General features: G+C 36.8%; 1 protein-coding gene across 8 annotated transcripts; it reads left to right on the top strand.

The window, feature by feature from the left end:
• Positions 1 to 729: 729 nt before the first annotated feature.
• On the top strand, positions 730 to 18,590 carry LOC107781498 (uncharacterized). 8 transcript variants are annotated; one of them, XR_012709017.1, is made up of 5 exons: positions 730 to 1,190; positions 1,790 to 2,095; positions 2,623 to 2,712; positions 9,529 to 9,623; positions 18,338 to 18,590. XR_012709017.1 is itself a non-coding variant. In XM_075252581.1 (2 exons), the coding sequence occupies exon 1, from the start codon at positions 8,005 to 8,007 to the stop codon at positions 9,451 to 9,453; it is 1,449 nt and encodes a 482-aa protein (XP_075108682.1). In that variant the 5' UTR covers positions 7,811 to 8,004; the 3' UTR covers positions 9,454 to 9,623; positions 18,338 to 18,590. The 8 variants fall into 8 exon arrangements, 2 of the variants coding, with proteins under 2 accessions (XP_075108682.1, XP_075108688.1); XR_012709025.1 differs by having other exon boundaries at positions 18,325 to 18,590; XR_001647026.2 differs by lacking the exon at positions 2,623 to 2,712.
• Positions 18,591 to 20,508: the final 1,918 nt, after the last annotated feature.

The raw sequence follows: 20,508 nt of genomic DNA, 5'->3' as shown, positions 1-20,508 counted from the left end.
TAGCCGTTGTTGGTGATGGCTAACGGGTGAATGCCGACTAGAGACGATGGTTGGTGGTAGTTTTGGTTGATGATGGTGGTTCATGCTAGTAGCTAGTAGTGATTGGTAGTGGTGGCGATTATGATTGAGGATGGTGGTAGTGGGTGGTAATAGTTAATAATGGCTGGTGGTGGTAGTAGTTGTGACTGAGGAAGGTGGTGGGTGGGTAGTGGTTTGTTATAATGATGGGCAATGGCGGCTGTGGTTGTTGATGGTGATGGAGTGGTCAGTTGTGGTAGTTGAGGTGGGTGAGTATTGATTGTGGGTGAGAATGATATATGGTGGCCGGAGTGATGGGGATAGTGTGTGGTGATGGTCGATAATGGTGGCAGCTATAATTGAGGATGATGGTGGCATGGTGGCGGTGGTGGTAGTGGGGGTGGTGGCGGCGGCATGGTGGTAGTTGATAATGGTAGGCGGTAGCGGTAGTTAATAATGAATATGTGATAGCATGTTAATTAAATTAAGTTTCTGTTATAGATCTTAATCATACAGACCTGTTAAGACCCAATAAGTAGTTGTGAAGTAAAAAAACAAACACACTAAATGATTAAAATTTGAATAATTAAAATTCTGACTTTAAAAACAAACGCACTTAATGTCTGAGATCTGAATGATTAAGATTCAGATCTCCATTAAATGCAAACAAATGAGGCCTAATTCTTCTTATAAAAGAAAGTCAGAAACTAAACAAGACTCTCCATCCCCGTTTCATTGAGGAAGTGTTTTGAGATAATATCATTAATTTTCCGACGGAGATTGTAATTGTTATCAGTCAGCCAGCAGGATTGTAATTCTCCTATCTTATAAGAGGGAGTTAGCACACACATGGACGACATGCCTGCTTTACACTACAAATTGTCTTCCCATCTAAATTTTTATTAGTTTCGCTTGGATTATATCGACCACTTCGGAAAACCTGGCAATCACCGATATTTTGCTTCTGTCTTCTTCCTCTTCTTGTTCTTATCGGTACCAGACAGATAGCTCTTTAAGAAACTTGGCAGATGCAGGTTCTCTGTATCAAAAACCAATGTAGCAATAGTTTAAAAGTTCCAACGTCTGGAAATTGAAGTTTTCCAGCTCCACCTTTTCGCTCCTCGCAGTTCCTGATCTTACCGCCAATATTTCTCTTTGGGTCATTGTTTTTTGTGAGTTTTCTTCTTCTTATATTTTGTTTCTCTATTTAATCTTTCATGGTATGCCAAGGCTTTGCTGCACAGAAAGTTTAATGTGTCTATCACCTTTGTTCTTTAGGTGTTCGAGGCAATTCCTGAATGAATTAGGCCTTTTTCAATATTTCTATTATTGTTTTAGGTTTAACTACACCTAACAAGAGCTCCCTTTTTTTGTTCCTTTCGTCCACCCCACATCGCCACCCCCACATCGCTAAGCTAAAGAAATTATATTTGTTTTGGATGATAAACAATTAAATGAATGTTGATGTGTTAAAGAAGAAGAAAGAAAGAAAAGAATAAATTGGGAACAATTTCTGATGCTAGGTGTGCTAATTGTTGTGAGATTTCTTGTCATCTTCTTTTTCTTTGTTGTATCTTTTATGGCATGCTAAGGCTTTGTGCACAGGAAGTTTAATATGTCAGTCGCTTATGTTCTTTATGCGCTTCAGAAAATTCTTGATAGAATCAGTCTTATCATTGCCGGTAATTTTGATTTTGGATAAGCAGTAGGCGGTGACACATTTTTAGGCTTGAATATTTCATGAAAAATTTGGGCTGAAAATATTTTACAGATAAAAAGAAGTTGAACTTGTATAGCTGATGGATTCAAAAGAACCAAACAAGTGCTCTTACGCGGAAAAAAAGAAAGGCTGCAATGCAACTCAAACGGTGTGCTACGCAAATCCAAATATCTGCTCATAGAAGGGAAGCGATGTTGCTATCGTGACATATGAGAAGACAAGATTCTGCTAAGCACAGCCTTCTTCAAAGCTCGAATTTTGCTGTCCCAGAGCAATCAACATCATCTTAGGACAAAGTAGGATTCCTGAAACAAACTGCTCTTGCCATACGAGAACCTCCTTCCCTTGCGGAAAAAGGTTAGATTGTTGTACTCATATTTAGAAACCATATGTTATTTATACAATGGTTCTTATGTATTTTGCTTGGAAACTTAGTATGACACCTTGTTTATCTTATATGTGCCTATAAGCTAAAATACTCAAATAGTAAGTGCTCTATTGCACTCTATTTTGCACCTGCTGAAGTTTCACTGTACGCTTTTAAACGCCTTCGTTGTTGTATTACTATCTACCAACCATCAAGCTTGCGTGACTACATTGCGTGATAATTTAGAAAAAGGAAAGGCTATCATTTGTGAAACAGGTAACCATATCCTTCTCTTCGTTAAAAAGGTTATATTGTTGTACTGATGTTTATACACTATATATTATTAGGACAAGGATGCTTCTTAATTTTGCTAGGATATTGAGTATGATATCTTACTTATCTTATATGTGCCTATAAACTAAAATACAAAAATACTACATGATATTTTACACTTTATTTTGCATCTACTGTGGCTTCATTGTACGCTTTTAAATGTCTTGGCTATTCTATTTACTAGCTACCAGTCTTCAAACTTGCACGACTACAGTGATGGATAATCTAGAAAAAGGAAAGCGTATATTAGATCCCCCGATCATTCGTGAAACAGGTAAACCTGCTTTAGATTATACTTTTTTTGAGAATAACATATTGTTTGTACATTACTATAATTTGTGACTATTTACATATAAGGGTCCACATCGGCTACATCTAACCTGCCTCATGTTTCCTTGAAAATGGAGAGTATGAATTAGCAAAGAACAATTAGGCACCATTGGAATAAAGTTAATAACATAGTGCGGACAACATTACAGAGCTAAGAACATTAAAAGTTTGTTTGTTCAAGTATGAAGGATTACATGCATCAGGCCGTCTCAAGCTCCAAAAATGAATCAAACAAACCAAAAAACGGATAGATAGCCTATGAAATTTGTAGAACTTTAGAGGAACAGGATAATTTCAAATGGACGAACACTTAATCATAGAAGTTTGACTGTGGATTAATAAACCCTTCTCCTTTATCGGGCTTGGGACCGGCTGTATTGTAGTATAACTGAAATACAGGCGGAGTTAAAATTTTGATTATTTAGTTCTTGAGGTAGGGTTCATAAGAAATTCTATTATAACAAAGTTCTTGGTGGAATAAGGCTCAGTATGGTAGAATTAACACTTAAGTACAATAAACCCTCACAGATGTTCCACTTTATTTGATGTTTCAACACACTTAAAACGAAAAGGAAGAGTAGAGGACATTCAACTATATGAGGTTGTACGTAAAAAATAAGTTGTATATTTATGAGCACTTGTTTGGTTCTTTGGAATCCATCAGTTATGCTAGTTCAAGTTGTTGTACTCATATTTATACACTATATATTATTAGGACAAGGATGGTTCTTAATTTTGCTAGGAGATTGAGTATGATATCTTATCTTATATGTGTCTATAAACTAAAATACAAAAATACTACATGATGTTTTACACTCTATTTTGTGTCATGACCCAATTTTTTCTCCGTTAGGTTTCGTGATGACACCTAGTCTTAGGGACTTGGTAAGCCTACCAATTTTTGAATATCAATAATAAGGAAAATCCAACAATCTTAATACAGAATCTTTACAAATTTATAGTCTTCCCAAAACCGGTAGTACAAGTCATAAGCTCTATAGAATTTACTACCACTTCTAAATACAACTGTTTGAAGATAAGTAAAACAGTGTGGACATGAAATAGGGAGGTGACTCCGAAGCCTGCGAACGCAGCAACAGGTTTATCTTGAGTCTCCTCAGTAACGACCCGCATAGCTACTAACGAGCAATACCTGGATCTGTACAAAAAAATATACAGAAATATAGTATGAGCACACCACAACGGTGCCCAGTAAGTATCAAGACTAACCTCAGTGGAGTAGTGACGAGGAACAGTCATGACATCTATTGGTCTAATAAACTGAATAAGGATGAGTATAAAAACAACATGATATGATGTCTACATATAAAGACTACGCAGTATGGCTAACAGTACAGTAATTACAATAAGGAATGAAACAACAAGTAACAGTGGAACATTATAATAACGACACAGAAGGATGGACGGAATCACAACTCAAATCCGAAAATTTCAATACAGCAAGGGCAATTAGTGACTCAGCACTGTAAAACGTTTCCACGTCAGGTCTTAGCCAACAACCCCAATATTTTAGTCAAATCCTTCAAGTATAAACTTTCACTCGTAAGTTTCTATATTGAAATCTTTAAAATATAATCCTTTTCAATTGGGAAAAATTCTTTTAAAATATACCTACTTTGAATCTAAACTTTTCAACTAGATATTCTTCAAATATAGTTTCTTCAAGATAGTTACTTTTCAAATATACTCTTTAAATAAATGTCTTTCAAACATAATTTCTTCAAGATGAATGCTTTTCAAATACAACTTTTTAAGTAAATATCCTTCGAGTATAGGTCACTCTGTGATACGTAAGTATAGAATATTAACAGCTATGAACACAGATATATCAATAGGGGAATCTACCGGGGTCCTATCCCGTAGCCCCGAATTCATTATACAGTATAGGGGGATCTCCTGGAATACGTCCGTAGTCGCAAAATAAACATGCAGTGCTGAGGGATCTCCTGAAATACGTCCGTAGTCCCAAAATAAATATGCAGTACAGGGGGATCTCCTGGAATACGTCGTAGTCCCAAAATAAATATGCAGTGCTGGGGGATCTCCCGGAATACGGCCGTAGTCCCAAAATAAATATGCAGTATAGGGGGATCTCCCGGAATACGCCGTAGTCCCAAAATAAATATGTAGTACAGGGGGATCTCCCGGAATACGCCGTAGTTCCAAAATAAATATGCAAAGGATCTCCCACGATATCGTCCCGTAGTCCAAATCATAAATATGCAGGGGGATCTCCCGGAATACCAATCCGTAGTCCCAAAGTAAATATGTAGGGGGATCTCCCGGAATACCGTTTCGTAGTCCCAAAGTAAATACGCAGGGCAACCAATAGAATCAACAATTATATCACAACAGAAGGATCAAACTTCACCGCAATACATATAACCACAACAATGACAATAATATAAGGTAAGACAAGTAAATCAACTCAGGGACTGTAAATCACAAGGAAACGATATAACCAGTTCACAAGGAATAACCACATAAAAGAATGCTGGCATAAATGGAACAGTTCAACAATGGAAAAACTAACATGTAGCAATGATCCCACAATCTACAAGTCAATAATAAGAACTTCAACACGAGTCAAGTCGCCCCAAATAAAAGTAAGTCAACCAGGATATAGATTATCTGAACCCCCTCCACCCATTTTTAAGGTTGGAAAATTACAAGGATATTCAACAATTCAATTTGGGAAAAATGATCTTAGCTTCAGTTAAGACTAAACAAATTTTCAGGAGGGATAATAATAATTCTCAAATAAGACAAGCAGTTATAAAAATATAACATGACAATAGGAGAGGCAAAACTATTCAGTTAAGTCAAATAGGAGTCAATTAGGTAATAAGAGTGAATCATGAAGCAATTAATTACAATTAAGCATGTAGAGGTGAAACTAGTAAATAGGAACTCAGTCATATCAAGAAAACGTTCATACACAACGAATGTAAAGACCTAAGAACCCTAAAAGGCCAAATTTCCCACAAATAAGTCCGAGTACACACTCGTCACCTCGCGTACACGAACTACAATCAATATAGAAGACTTAAATCCTAAGGGATAGTCCTCCACACAAGGTTAGACAAGATACTTACCTTAATCCGGCCAATTCAATACTCAATTTAGCTTTTCCTTTTTCCAGTTCATCAATGCTCGGCTCAATCTAGCCAAAAACGACTTGAATACATTAGCAATGCAAGAGAACATAATTCCAATTAACAAAGCCATGATTCTTATACAATTTGTAAAAAGTCAACTCCTCGGGACCGCACCTCGAAACCTGATAAAATTTACAAAAATCGAATACTCATTCTGATACGAGTTCACCCATACAAAAATTATCCAATTCCGATATCATTTGGTCCTTCAAATCATCATTTTACATTTTTGAAAGATTACACAATTTTTCCCAAATTCTATCCCAAATCACGAATTAAATGATGAATTCAAATGATAGATTCATGTATTCTATCCAAATCCGAGTTAGAATCACTTACCCCGATGAATTTCTTGAAAAACCTTCGAAAAATCACCTCAAACTAAGCTCCCTAGGTCAAAATATGAATTAAAACCCTAACCCTCATATTTATAGAGTACCTTCCAGGTTCCCTGACTGCTGACCGCACAAAAACTAGTGCTGACCACGGTGGAGCACCGCTGACCGCACAAAAACCAGTGCCGTCCGCGGTGGATTTGACTGCAGTGATAGACTTTAGTATTTTGGTCATAACTTTCGCTACAAATGTCCAAATGCCTATCATAATATGTTTCTGAAAACTAGATTCAAAGATCTACAACTTTTATTTTTGAGTCATCTCCAAATTCCTTATAGATCAAAAGATACGAGTTTTTGAAGTCGGACCAGCGATCCTACAGAATGTTTTTGGTGTGCGGCCGCACACCATTTTGTGCGGTTCGCACACCATTTAGTGCGGTCCGCACTCCCCTCTGCGGTATGCATATTTTTGGTGCGGTCCGCACTCCCAAAAGTGCCAGAACCATCTCAGAGTTCCGAAATGCCTAGACTCCCTCGAAATTCACCACGAAACACACACGAGGCTCCCCAGACCTCAACCAAATGTACCAACATATCCCATAACATCATCAAAATTTAGTCGAGCCTTCGAATTACTCCAAACAAAACCAAAACACCAAATCCACCTCGGGTTCAAGCCTAAGGACTTAGGAACTTTCAAATTCCACAAACAACGCTGATATCTATCAAATTAAGTCCGATTGATCCCAAATTTTGCACACAAGTCATAAATGACATAATGGAGCTATTCCAACTTCTTGAGTCAGATTTTGATCTCGATATTAAAAAATCAACCCCTCGGTCAAACTTTCAAACTACGACTTCTCGTTTTCACCATTTCAAGCCGAATTAAACTACAAACTTCCAAAAAAAAATCCAGGCACGCTCCTAAATCCAAAATTACCATATGGAGCTATTGGAATCATCAAAAATCCATTCCGGATTCGTTTACTCATATTTCACCTTCCGGTCAATTTAATTCAACTTAAGCTCTCTTCTTGGAGACTAAGTGTCTCAATTCCTTTCAAAAACCTTTTCGACCCGAACTAATTTCCCCGACAAGTTACATAAGAACCGTGAAGCATGAATTTAGCAGTAAATGGGAAAACGAGATTGTACTTATTCAAAATGACCGGTCGTGTCGTTACATTTTGCATCTACTGTGGCTTCACTGTACGCTTTTAAACGTCTTGGCTATTCTATTTACTAGATGCCAGTCTTCAAACTTGCACGACTATAGTGCTGGATAATCTAGAAAAATGAAAGCATATATTGGATTCCCCGATCATTCGTGAAACAGGTAAACCTGCCTTTAGATTATACTTTTTTTGAGAATAACATATTGTTTGTACATTACTGTAATTTGTGACTATTTGTATATAAGGGTCCACATCAGGTACATCTAACCTGCCTCATGTTTCCTTGAAAAGGGAGAGTATGAATTAGTAGAGAATAATTAGGCACCACTGGAATTGAGTTACATTTTTTTAATGATACTTCTTATATATTCAGTTCATAGCCAGGCCAGAAAGGTGTGTCTGGCTGCTAAAGAGCAACGAAGTTGACTATATTGCCCTAAAAAACGTTCCGCATTGTCAATACTGTCGTGCAAAGAGGTTCGAATATGAACCTCCAGGATTTTGCTGTAACAGTGGTTCAATAAGGTTGACATCTCATAAAATGCCACCTGAATTATCAGAGTTATACTTTGAAAATACTGAAGAATCTGAAAACTTTCGAACTTATATTAGAACATACAACAACATGTTTGCATTTACTTCACTAGGTGTAAAGTATGATAAAGAGCTAGCGAGAAGAAATTGCGGTATCTACACATTTAGAGTCCAGGGACAAATGTATCATTTTATAGATGATTTAATTCCTTCTAATAAAAAACCCAGGAATTTACCGTTGTACTTCTATGATTATGATAATGAACTAGCTAATAGGATGGCTTGTTTGACAAGAGTTAATGAATCAATAGTGAAAAAGTTGATGGACATATTGAAAGTAAATCCATACACTATTTTCATAAAATCTCTCTTAAATGTTCCCCAACTATCTGATTTCAATATTGCTCTTAAATGTCACTCAATCTTAGATCAACAAACATATAACTTACCCAGCTCATCAGAGATTGCAGCATTATGGCTTGAAGAAAATCATATAGACATTTCTACACCACATATTCGAATTTATACCCATAGCAATAAAGCTCGATTAGTACATTATTATTATGGATGTTATGATCTGTTACAATATCCGTTATTATTTCCTTTCGGTGAAAACGGATGGCATTGTGGAATCAAAAAAATTATTCAAACAAATAATGTGACGAAACGTAGAGCTTACTGTGAACATGAACAGTTGCCCAGTATATCAAACATGTGTTCAGTTGATGGATTTCTTGATATGGAAGACGAATCATTACAAAAAGGAAAACGAAAAAGAGATACGGTGTCTTGTCGAGAGTATTACTGTTATAAATTTCAAATAAGAGATAATGAAACAAATGATGTGATACATTGTGGAAGAATATTCCAACAATTTATAGTAGATGTATATATAAAACTTGAAACACAAATATTAGACTTTTTCTCATTTAATCCAGATTTATTTAGAATTGAAGTCTTGCAAGGACTCTTTGATATCTTAAGATGTGATGAAAGGGAAGCCTCTAAAATTGGAAAGAAAACGTTCCTCCCTATTACATTTATAGGGGGACCAAGGGACATGCGCCGACGATACATGAATGCTATCGCATTGGTACAATATTTTGGAAAACCTGATATCTTTATAACAATGACTTGTAATCCTTCTTGGCCAGAAATAAAAGAACATTTGTCACTAGCTGATGAGGTACATAACGGACCTGATTTAGTTAGTAGAGTTTTCAGAGCAAAGGTAGAAGAATTAAAGACGGATATTTTAAAAAGACAAATCTTTGGAAGAGTTGCTGGATTCATGTATACTATAGAATTCCAAAAACGTGGTCTTCCACATGCTCATTTCCTTATTATACTTGCTGATAAACACAAATTACTGACTCCTGAATCTTATGATAAATTTGTTTGTGCAGAATTGCCTGATTCTAAAAAAAGATCGCGATCTATATTCACTTGTTACTAAACATATGATGCATGGTCCTTGTGGAAAGTTAAATCCTACAAATATTTGCATGAAAAATAATAACTGCAAATTCAGGTATCCAAACGATTTTGCTGAACAAACATCAGAAGGGAAGAATTCATATCCAATATATAGAAGGAGAAGAACCGGAGAAGCTGTAGAAGTAAGAGGTGAGTTTCTCGATTATTCTTGGGTAGTTCCATATAATCCATTTTTTCTATGCAAGTATAATTGTCATATGAATGTTAAAGTTTGTTCTGATATCAAGGTAGTAAAATATATTTACAAATACATTTGCAAAGGACACGATAAAATTACATTTAATATACATGGTAGTGATACAGATACAGACATAGATGAAATAAAATAATATCAATCTGCTAGATGGGTTTCACCTCCAGAAGCTGCGTGACGATTATTTCGTTTCCCAATAAGTGAAATGACTCCAAGTGTTTTTCACTTTCAGTTACATTTGGAAGGACAACAATTTGTCTCTTTTAAAAGTATTGAGAATGTTGATAGAATACTGAGTAATCTGATGGTTCAAAAAATAATGTTAACTGAATTCTTTGTTATGAACAGAACAAATAAAGATGCTATGCAATTGTTATTATTATATAAAGAATTTCCTGAGAACTTTGTATGGTCATTTAAGGAAAAAATGTGGACACGTCGAAAACAACGTACTGTAATTGGACGTGTTGTAACATGTCATCCAACAGAAGGAGAAAGATATTATCTTAGATTATTGTTGATGAACGTTAGAGGACCAAAATCATATCAGTACTTATGTAAAGTTGATGGCAAATGTTATAATACATTTAGAGAGGCTGCAGTAAAAAAAGGATTGTTACACTGTGATAACAACTTGATTGAATGTATGTCTGAAGCTAAAAATTATCAAATGCCATATAGTTTAAGGCGTTTATTTGCAACATTATTGGTGTACTGTAATCCCGCTAATCCAGCAGAACTTTAGAAACAATTTGAAGATTCAATGTCCGAAGATTTTAATATTCTACCTAACATGAATGCTAAAGATATTCGTTTTATGGCTTTAAATCATATTAATGATATTTTGCATTTGATGGGACGTGATATTAATGAATATAATCTTATCCCTGAGAAAATTAAACCTTCAGCTACTATCAGAGAAACCAATGACTGTCAGTTTGAAAGAAATATCATTGTTAGAGAATAAGATTTGCTTCTAGAGAGAAAATTAAATACTGAACAACGAAAAGCGTATGACACGATTTTTGATAGGATATTTTCTAACAAATCAGGAGCATTTTTCGTTGACGGATCTGGAGGAACTGGAAAAACTTTTCTATATCGTGCTTTATTAGTTGCTGTACGATCAAAAGGTTTTGTCACTTTAGCAACAACAAGTTCAGGTGTTGCAGCTTTGATCCTCCTAGGAGGACGAACTGCTCACTCGCGTTTTAAATTTCCTATTGATATCGATGAACAATATTCTTGAAACATTAGTAAGCAAAGCACACTTGCAACTTTAATACGTGATGCAAAACTGATTGTTTGGGATGAAGTATCTATGGCAAAAAAGAAAGTGATAGAAACTTTTGATATTCTCTTGAAGGATCTAATGGATATAAATGCTCTATTTGGAGGAAAAGTGGTCGTTTTCGGTGGTGATTTTAGACAAACTCTCCCGGACGTTAGGAGTGGGAAAAAAGAAGATTTTATTCAAGAAAGCTTATTATATTCTAAAATTTGGAATCAACTAGAAAAACTACGATTATCAGAAAATATGCGTGCAAAGACAGATCCTACCTTTTGTGAATAGTTGATGAGAATTGGAAATGGACAAGAAAAACAAATAGCCATGACAAAATTGAAATCCCTGATTGTTTTGTTATCCCTTTCATTTCTCAAAAAAATTTGTTATTTAGAGTTACTTATCCAAATCTACATACATGTTTTTCCGATGCATCTTCTATTACTTCGCGTGTAATTTTGACAACCAAAAATGACTTTGTTGATCAAATGAATGATTTGCTCATAGCTCAATTTCTCGATGATCCTAAAACATATGTTGCATTTGATGAGACTATTGAAGCAAACGATCAAAGTCAATATGAAGATTTTTTGCATACTTTACATCTTGCCGGTTTACCTCCCCATAAATTGACTTTGAAAAAGAATTGTCTTGTTATGTTGTTACGAAATTTAAATCCATGTGAAGGTATATGAAATGGTACACAACTTATATCTTGTGATCTTCGAAAACATGTTATAAGTGCTAAAATTGCCACTGGGGACTTTAAGAATGTCACGACCCCAAACTGGCCCGGTCGTGATGGTGCCTCTCGTGAATACAAGGCCAGCCGGCACAACACTCACATTAACCCTTTAATTATTAAGAGTCATCTTTTAAACCTTTAATTAGAACAATGCTTCATAATATACGTCTGAAAGAACAGTGCGAAATTAATATACAAGCCCGACATCGGGGTGTCACTAGTCATGAGCATCTACCAAGGTCTGAATACAACAAAAATAGTCGAAAGTGTACTAAGTACAGTAATGAAAATGAGAGGAAGAAGGCAGTGCTGCGAACGTCGTGCAGCCACCTTGCTAACTCCGATAACTCCGCGTCTGAGCAATCAACATCCGCTACCGGGTTCCGAAATATCTAAATCTGCACACGAGGTGCAGGGAGTAATGTGAGTACTCCAACCTAGTAAGTAATAAAAGTAAATAAAGACTGAGTAGTATGAAACAATGAATCCACATTTATGATAAACTCAATAAGCAAACGGGCTTCCAAATCAGAATACGAGTCGATCGTCTCAATTAAAATCCAGCCTTTTGGTAAAACAAATCATTTGAGAATGCTTTCTGACAGTTTCAGTAGGGGTTCAATACCATTTATAATAAAAGAGATGAAAACAATAATCGGCCTCTCGGGCAAACCAGTAATCATAAACATCTCATAACTTGAAAATTTCAGTGGAAATAACCGATGTCAAATCAGTGATCAAATTCTGAACATCTCATAAATCCCAGCTTAAATGAAAGTTGTTTTTAAAACATTTGTTCAACACTTCGACAGAGACTCAATATAAAGATGAGTGAAAACAGTCAATAAATCAACATATTCGATAGAAACTCATTCTTAAGAGGAGTGAAAAAATCAATAAGTTCATAAACAGACCCTTCAGGCAAGTATCACTCATGTGCATGTATATATCTATCGCCCCCTCGGGCTAGCCTCTCAGTCACTTATGACTCAACTCTTACCAATCAACGCTCATACTCAGCACTCATGCTCAATAGGTACCATATAGTAACCATTGCAACGCGCAACCCGATCCATATATCGCTTCGACGGCGCTCACTGGGAGTGTGAAAACTCCGGAGGGGCTCCTACAGCCCAAGCACTATATCGCTGCGGTGTGCAGCCCGATCCATATAAGAATCGCTGCGGCGTGCAGCCCGATCCATATACATATATATATTGTTGTGGCGTGCAGCCCGATCCATAGATATATTATCCTCACAACTAGGCCCTTGGCCTCTCTCAGTCATTAACCTCACCATCAGACTCTCAGTTTATCTCAGACATCAATCTCACAATCAGACCCTCGGTCTATCTCCATCATCATCTCACGATCACTCGGACCATCAGTAAAACAGGGAACTCAGCCCAAAATAGTGTCCACATTTTTAAGAATATAGTGATAAAGCCAGATTTGAGCAGTAAACAGGTAAAACATGATTAAAGATATGCTTTCAAACAAATAGAGTGAGGAAAGATAGTAAAAATACCCCCAAGGGTCTCAACAAGTCGGCACAAGGCCCCAAACATGGCATACATCCTAAAGTATAATAACATCAAACAGTTAACTATCAAATACACATTAAAATAGTCGTTCGGAATGGACTAGGTCACAATCCCCAGCGGTGCTCTACCCCACGCTCGTCATCCTCAAAGTAACACAACGATGTGTAATCCGGGGTTTCAAACCTTCAGGACAGTATTTACAATCATTACTTACCTCGAACCGGCGAAATCTCTAGCTCGCGACACCTTTGCCCCTCAAATTGGCCTCCACGCGCGTCGAATCTATCCAAAATCAGAACGAATACATCACAATATACTGAGGGAGCAAAGCCCAAGTGAAAACAATCGAAAAATATCGAAAATTCCGAAATTAGCAAAACCCGAGCCCTGGGCCCACTTCTCGAAACTCAGAAAATTTCACATCAACGGGTTCTTTATCTCCCCACGAGTTCATACATACTAAAAGTTCTTAGATCCGACCCCAAATGGTCTTCCAAATCCCCAATTAGAATTCCAAAATTCCAAGCCCTAGTTCTTCCACTTTTAGCTTAAATTCCATGATTTTCTAGGTGGGTTTCACAATATAATCGAGTTTTAGGTTCGAAATTCTTACCTCCAATCGATTTTCCTTGAATCCCTCGTTAATCTCCTTCAAAATCTTCAAAAACGAGCAGCTATGGGTGAAAATAGACCCAAAATCGCGGACAAGACGACTTAAAACATTCTGCCCAGGCCTGACTTTCCTTCTTCGCGAACGAGGTCAACCTCTCGCGTTCGCGTAGCACAAATTTACATTGACCAACTTTTACCTTACGCGAATGCGACACGCCAGTTGCGAACGCGATGCTTCCTCCGCCTTGACCTTCACGAACGCGTCCGCTCCTTCGCGAATGTGAAGTATAACTGACCTCAGACCCATCAGACCCAAAACCTCCTTCGCGATCGCGTATACTCAATTGCGAACGCGGCCTGGACCCTCGCGAACGCGAAGCTTACGAAACACGTCCCTTAGCGAACGCGAGCTACCCTTCGCGAACGCAAAGGCCAAAATACCTACAACTGTTGGAACAAAAATCTGCAATTTTCCAAACTCCAAAATGGTCCGATTGACCACCCGAAACTCACCCGAGGCCCCCGGGACCTCTACCAAAGGTACCAACATATCCTAAAACCTTATTCAAACTTGTTCCAATCATCAAAACACCTCAAACAACATCAAATCGCTCAAAACACATCGGATTCAAGCTTAAGTTCCTAAAATCTTCTGAAATACGATTTTGATCAAAAACCCAACCAAACCACGTCCGAATGACCTGAAATTTTACACACACATCCCAAATGACACAACAAAGCTACTGCAACTGTCGGAATTTCATTCCAACCTCTATATCAAAATCTCACCTATCGACCGGAACACGCCGAAATCTCAATTTCGCCAATTCAAGCCTAAACCTTCCACGGACTTCCAAAATGCATTCCGATCATTCTCCTAAGTCCCAAATCACATAACGGAGCTAACTAACTCATAAAAATCCCGATCCGAGATTGTGAGCACGTGATTTTTGGCCTACATGAAAATAACTCCTAAAAATAGACCAAAAATAATTTTTTATTGATTTTAGGAATTTTTCTTTATTTATTTGCATTTTATGCATTTTTAATATTTTTAAATCTTAAACAAAATCCTAAAAATTGTCATTTTTACATATTTAACTTTTAGTCTTTAAAATTAACATTTTTCTTTAGTTTTAAGTTAATTAGTTGTTTTAATGTTAAAAATAAATAAAGAATTTTAATTTCTACAAAATAGCTTAATTTAGGATTTTAATTAATTAAAGAAAAGAAAAAAGGAGAAAAGAAAATTAGGAAGAATGTATTTTTTGTCTTATTTCTTCTAAAATTGGGCCAATTCCTAAAGCGATCCAAATTAATTTTAAACCCCAGCCCGATTCTAATATCAATACCCATTTGATCCATTGCCCTTTTTTTATTTTTTATTTTTTATTTTTTATTTTACCCCAGTCCTTCACATAAAAGGGGAGCTAAGACACAAAAAGGGGGAGAGGACTAGACCCTTAGAACACAGAGAACGGCGCCCCTGTTTCTTCTTGAATGAGGACCCCTCTCGTAGAGAACAGAACAAGACGGCACACCCCCTATAGCCACTCTCTGAAAACAACAGACCAGCGTTGTTCCCTCCTCCTCTCTGGCCTCACTTTCTCATCTACTCTTCTCAACTTCACTCAGAATTTAATTTGGAAATAGAAGAGTTTTTAAATTTTCGAAAATAAAATAAGAAAAAGAAAGGAAAAAAATATATATATAATTTTGATCATTCATCTGGCGTATATATTCTAAGTCCACAAAGGCTTTTGGAGTTTCGAGTTACTGTCTATTACTTTCTGTCGCTGTATTTTTCAACTAGTAGTTGAGCTCAACCTGCAGTCGTGTTCTTCGGCCTCTATTTGGCTGTTTGGAGCTCTGTTATTGCTGTTAAGGTATTGTCCCCCTTTCTTGATCATGTAATTCTCCTTTTGATTCAATGAAAATATGTTTACCGTGCCATGACAGCGTATAATTATGTGTTTTCTTTTGTTAGATTTAGCCGTTCTTGTTAGTATTTATATTATTCCCTTATCCGATTGTGCGTAAGTGTTGATTTAGGCCTATCTACAGTATCTCGTATTCATCTTGTTGAATAGATGTGTTATCTAATGATGAAGATGAGCCATGTTGCTTTGTGTATTTGGCAGTTGTTTCATGAATTAGACCATCAATCGGTCAGATCTTGAAATTTCAAAGTTTAAGTAAAACAGGGCTTGCAACCTCTATCCTATCGATTCAGTATTTACTTCATGTTATTACTTTTATTTTGATTCACTGAAGTGTTTGAGATCTTCATTAGTTGACATTATTAGCTTGTTAATACTTTACTGTTTCTTCCCTATTAAATTAGTAGTTAGAGATTATAGTGATTGAATTATAATGGCTAAGTGGACAGTGCTATAATCAAAATTTGAGCTGTAGGGATAGGCTTAAAATGCTTGTTTCGATGTTTGGTTCCGTAGACTTTGTAGCGGTCTACAAAGAAACGGCTGGGCTATTGGTGAATGATTCCGTTCTTTGCACGCGCAAGATGCTATGGTCTTATTTCTAAGTATAACCAATTCAAGAACAGAATGAGGCTGATTATGGAGGGAAAGTTTCTAAGGATGTTGCCTCCCATCAGCATGCTCGTGATATCTTTGTATTCTGCTACTACAAAGCAGTACCCCTCCGTTCACGCTTGGCTAGCGCTCTAATGGTTATTCACTATCTGCCATATTTCTCACACTATGTGCTTTCTTCTTCCTTGGTCCATATCTTTTCCTTTTTTTTTTTTACAAATTCACATTACCTCTTCCATAAAGAACTTTCCATACTTCCCATGGCCCTCGGATAATTAATTTTAATCCTTTAGAAATTGAGGCGCGCCATTTAGTTGAATTTTCCATGGCCCTCGCAAAGATGAAAGTGCGTAGTTGCTTTAGGCGCGCTATTTAAAAATTACCTTCCTAAACTCGGGTGTGCATTTCATGTGACCCAAATCCAAATCTTAACAACGTTAAATAATATGTGTCTCGGATTGCAGGTGCATTTTAAGTGGCGTGTATGTATTAAAATCAGATAATAGGCCAACTATAACAGTTGAGCGACCGTGCTAGAACCACGGAACCCGGGAATGCCTAACACCTTCTACCGGGTTAACAGAATTCCTTACCCGGATTTTTGTGTTCGCGGACTGTAATATAGAGTCAATCTTTTCCTCGATTCGGGATCTAAACTGGTGACTTGAGACACCATAATTATCCCAAGTGGCGACTCTGAATTTAATAAATAAATAATCTCGTTTCGATTGTCACTTTAAGTTGGAAAAAACTCTCTTATACACCCTTCCGGGGTGTAGGTAAAAGAGGAGGTGTGACAGCTCTAGCGACTCTGCTGGGGATCGAACCCAGAATCTCTGGTTCAGGGTTCAAGAATTCGAGTTTAGAATGACTGTTATAGTTGACTTTTATTTATTATCTGATTTTATTTACATGTTTGAGCCTAATGTGCTAAATGTCACTTTTTACCGCTTTGATATTGTTTGAACTGTATATAAACTGTTACGAAACCCTCCTCTCTCTGGGTCTTCTAAATCATCTGGGAAGTGTGCACTTCGTGTGACTTCTCTTCTGTTAGAGTCATATCCCAATTTTAGAACGAGGTTCGGACAAGATGCAAAGCCGGTGAAGCTTCTATATTCCCGGTACGCTGCCCCCCTCGGCTCGAGCTGTCTGCTCGGGTAAGCCAGGGCTAGAACAATAAACCCAGGTTTTCAAACCTAGTATAACATAGCCTCATGCCGTATCCCTAGTAGGAACGCTTGTTTGCATCATGTGCATTTTGGCTTTGGGGACTCAACACAGGAGTTGGGTCCGTCTAGGACAGGTGTACCCAAAATAACAGATCATCTTGATGCATCCTATGTGCTACATGTTGCATTTCTTCAAGGGTAAAAGGGTCATTTAGCGGATTAATGATAGTTGAGGGCAAATGAACAAAATGAAAAAGAAAAAAGAAAAAAAGAGAGGGTGAAGTGTGAAGAGAGTGGGGCCCAATTATGTTTTCTGTCACATTTTTTGTTAAGGAAAAAGAGCTTGAAAATTCAAAAAAAGATTTTGCACTCTTTCATCATTTTTCGAAAATCAGGAAATCAGAAAAAAAAAATCCAAAAAAAGTTTACATGTTCCATCATTTTTCAATTTTTTTTTTCAAATTAGTGTTTTTTTTTAATTCTCGCCCGTATCCAATCTGCCCGAACTATGCAAACCTGATTCTTTCGGGGTGTGATACGTAGGCAACCCACATAGGGTTCGGTCTTCCTAGTAAATCTCAGGTTTTTGGCTTAGCGGGGTCTTAGCCAAATTTTGCACTTCTAGCCACCTTTTGGCCAAATAAGCCATTTTGCAAATAACCTCAATCATGTCTTGCATGTGTCTAGTAGAGAATGTTATTGTCTCACATAGTGTTGGTTTAAGTTTTCTCATACAGGTGTGGATCTGCATACCGGAGTTTGAGCATAACAGATACCCCATGATCATTGCATTCAGGAGCTGCTCGAGCCGCCATTTTATGTTTTTGAGTCAATTGTTCATGTTTTACTTTCTAGTCCTGTATAGTAGTATCCAATTTTTTAGGTGATGTTAGAGTTTGTAATAGTCTAGTTAAGTTTGCGAAGTCTTTTGTTATTGTATTTCTTATTTTGTATTTGGAAATGTGTTACAAGTCAAAAAAAAAAAAGAAATTTTGCGTTTTTATATTTACGTTATAAGTTTTCTTGTAGTACCTCGTTAAAAGTTTTCTTTAAGATATTAATTCCGAAAATCCAAAAAAGATTTTCTTTTGAGGTTATTCTTTGGGAAATTAATAAAAAATGAATGATTTTTTTTTTTATTTTACAAGAACTTTAGGACATTGTACATAGAAGAAATAACATACCTTATCTTCTGTTTATCTTTTAAAATTTCTCCTTTAGGTAATTAAAAATTGAAATCCAAAAATATTTTTTTTGTTTATCTTTTTCATTTCTCATTTTGAAATCTTTCTACAAGGATATCAAATGAAAATTCAAAATATTTTTCTTTGGTTTATTGTTTAGATTTCCTTTCGGAAAAAAAAAAAAGAATCAAAAAATAATTTTTTCTTGTAGGGTTTTTTCTTTAATAATTTCCCATAGAGTGTTTATTTCAAAAAGAAGAAAAAAAAGAACAAAAATATTTGCTCGTTAAGCTTGAGTTTAGAATATGTTATAGGTCATTGAGTCTAGAAAATTCAAAAAAAGGGGTTTTGCTTCTTTTATTTTTCTTTTCTCATCAGAGTAGTCATTAAGGTAAAAAAAAGAAAAAAAAAGAGAACGTTGGTTTTTTTACTTTATTCTCAATCTTCCAGAACTACGCAAAGATCTGATTCATGTGGGGTCGTGATACGTAGGCAACCTACATAGAGTTTGATCGAATCATTTTTTTAAAAGAAAAAGAGAAAAAATGGGAGAAGAAAAAAAGATGGTGAAATTATGGGACATGAGAAATGAGAGGAAATAATAAAGTGATAATTAGAAAAAAGAGGAAGGAAAATGAGCAAGCCAAGAAGTGCTAAAAAAGAAAGAAAAGGGAAGATTGAAATGAACAAAATCGGGATGATGCCAAGTGACCTTGTGACCCTTGAAGTCATTCTAGAACCGTTAATTGTTGCTAGATGCATTACACGCAATGTGATATTTTTAGCTGTTAAATACCCTAATGCTAACAGGATGACCCCATTTTTGTTCCTTTTGTTATCTTCATTGAGCAGAAGGGTGGTTGGTTTGTGGTTTAAGTAACTCATCAATACAACACAAGGTCAAAGAGCAAGGTAGTCATGGCTAGTAAAGACTTGAACACAAGGGTTGTTGATCCGTTTAAGGAAATTGTTGAATCAGAATCTGAGATGAAAGAAGAGGTCTTAAGGTTGAAAAGACAGATGGCCAAAATATACCAAGCTTCGATTAGTGGGCGTAATCCACCATCAGTCTCCGATGCCCAACACTATGCTCCAGAACCAATTTTCAAGGTCTCGGGTCCATACTCTCACGCTCCTCATTTTGAGCCTCCCGGTGAGACTACAAAGCTTGCTAAGATAGTGGAGCAAGATGAGATATCCAGAAAGCTGAAAGGGTTTACGATGCCAAAGTTTAATTTGTATGATGGGCGGGGAGATCTAGTAACCCATCTGAGGGGTTATTGCAGTGAAATGAGAAATGTTGGCGGGAAAGATGAGTTGCTGATGACGTATTTCAGTGAGAGCCTGACTGGGGTAGCTTTGGAATGACATACTCGTCAAGATGTCGGTAAGTGGCATACATGGGATGGCATGGCTCAAGATTTTGTGCGACACTTTCAGAACAATATAGACAGTGTCCCAAACCGCTCCTCCCTATCTCAGATGGAAAAGAAACCCAAGGAAAGTTTTAAGGAATTCTGGTTCAGATGGAACGAACAAGTTGCTCGGGACAGTCCTCCCGTTAATAGAAAAGATGTTGCCGAGCCCCGCCAACGACAGAATCCAGTGGGCATTCTTGCTAGATGCTTTCAGCCTCAATACCAACCCCATGAATATCCCCGAACTCCACATAATCCACCCCAGTGTTATCCTGCGAACAATGTCCGACCATCTGTCCAAAAGGG

Source organism: Nicotiana tabacum, chromosome 1 (assembly GCF_000715075.1).
Source record: "Nicotiana tabacum cultivar K326 chromosome 1, ASM71507v2, whole genome shotgun sequence".
In the NCBI taxonomy this organism is placed as follows: Eukaryota; Viridiplantae; Streptophyta; class Magnoliopsida; order Solanales; family Solanaceae; genus Nicotiana; species Nicotiana tabacum.
This window is presented reverse-complemented; position numbering and strand designations above follow the sequence as displayed.

Bases quoted from the DNA above. Each gene is read 5' to 3' on its own strand.
- LOC107781498 (XM_075252581.1), top strand. From the start codon at position 8,005: ATGCCACCTGAATTATCAGAGTTATACTTTGAAAATACTGAAGAATCT.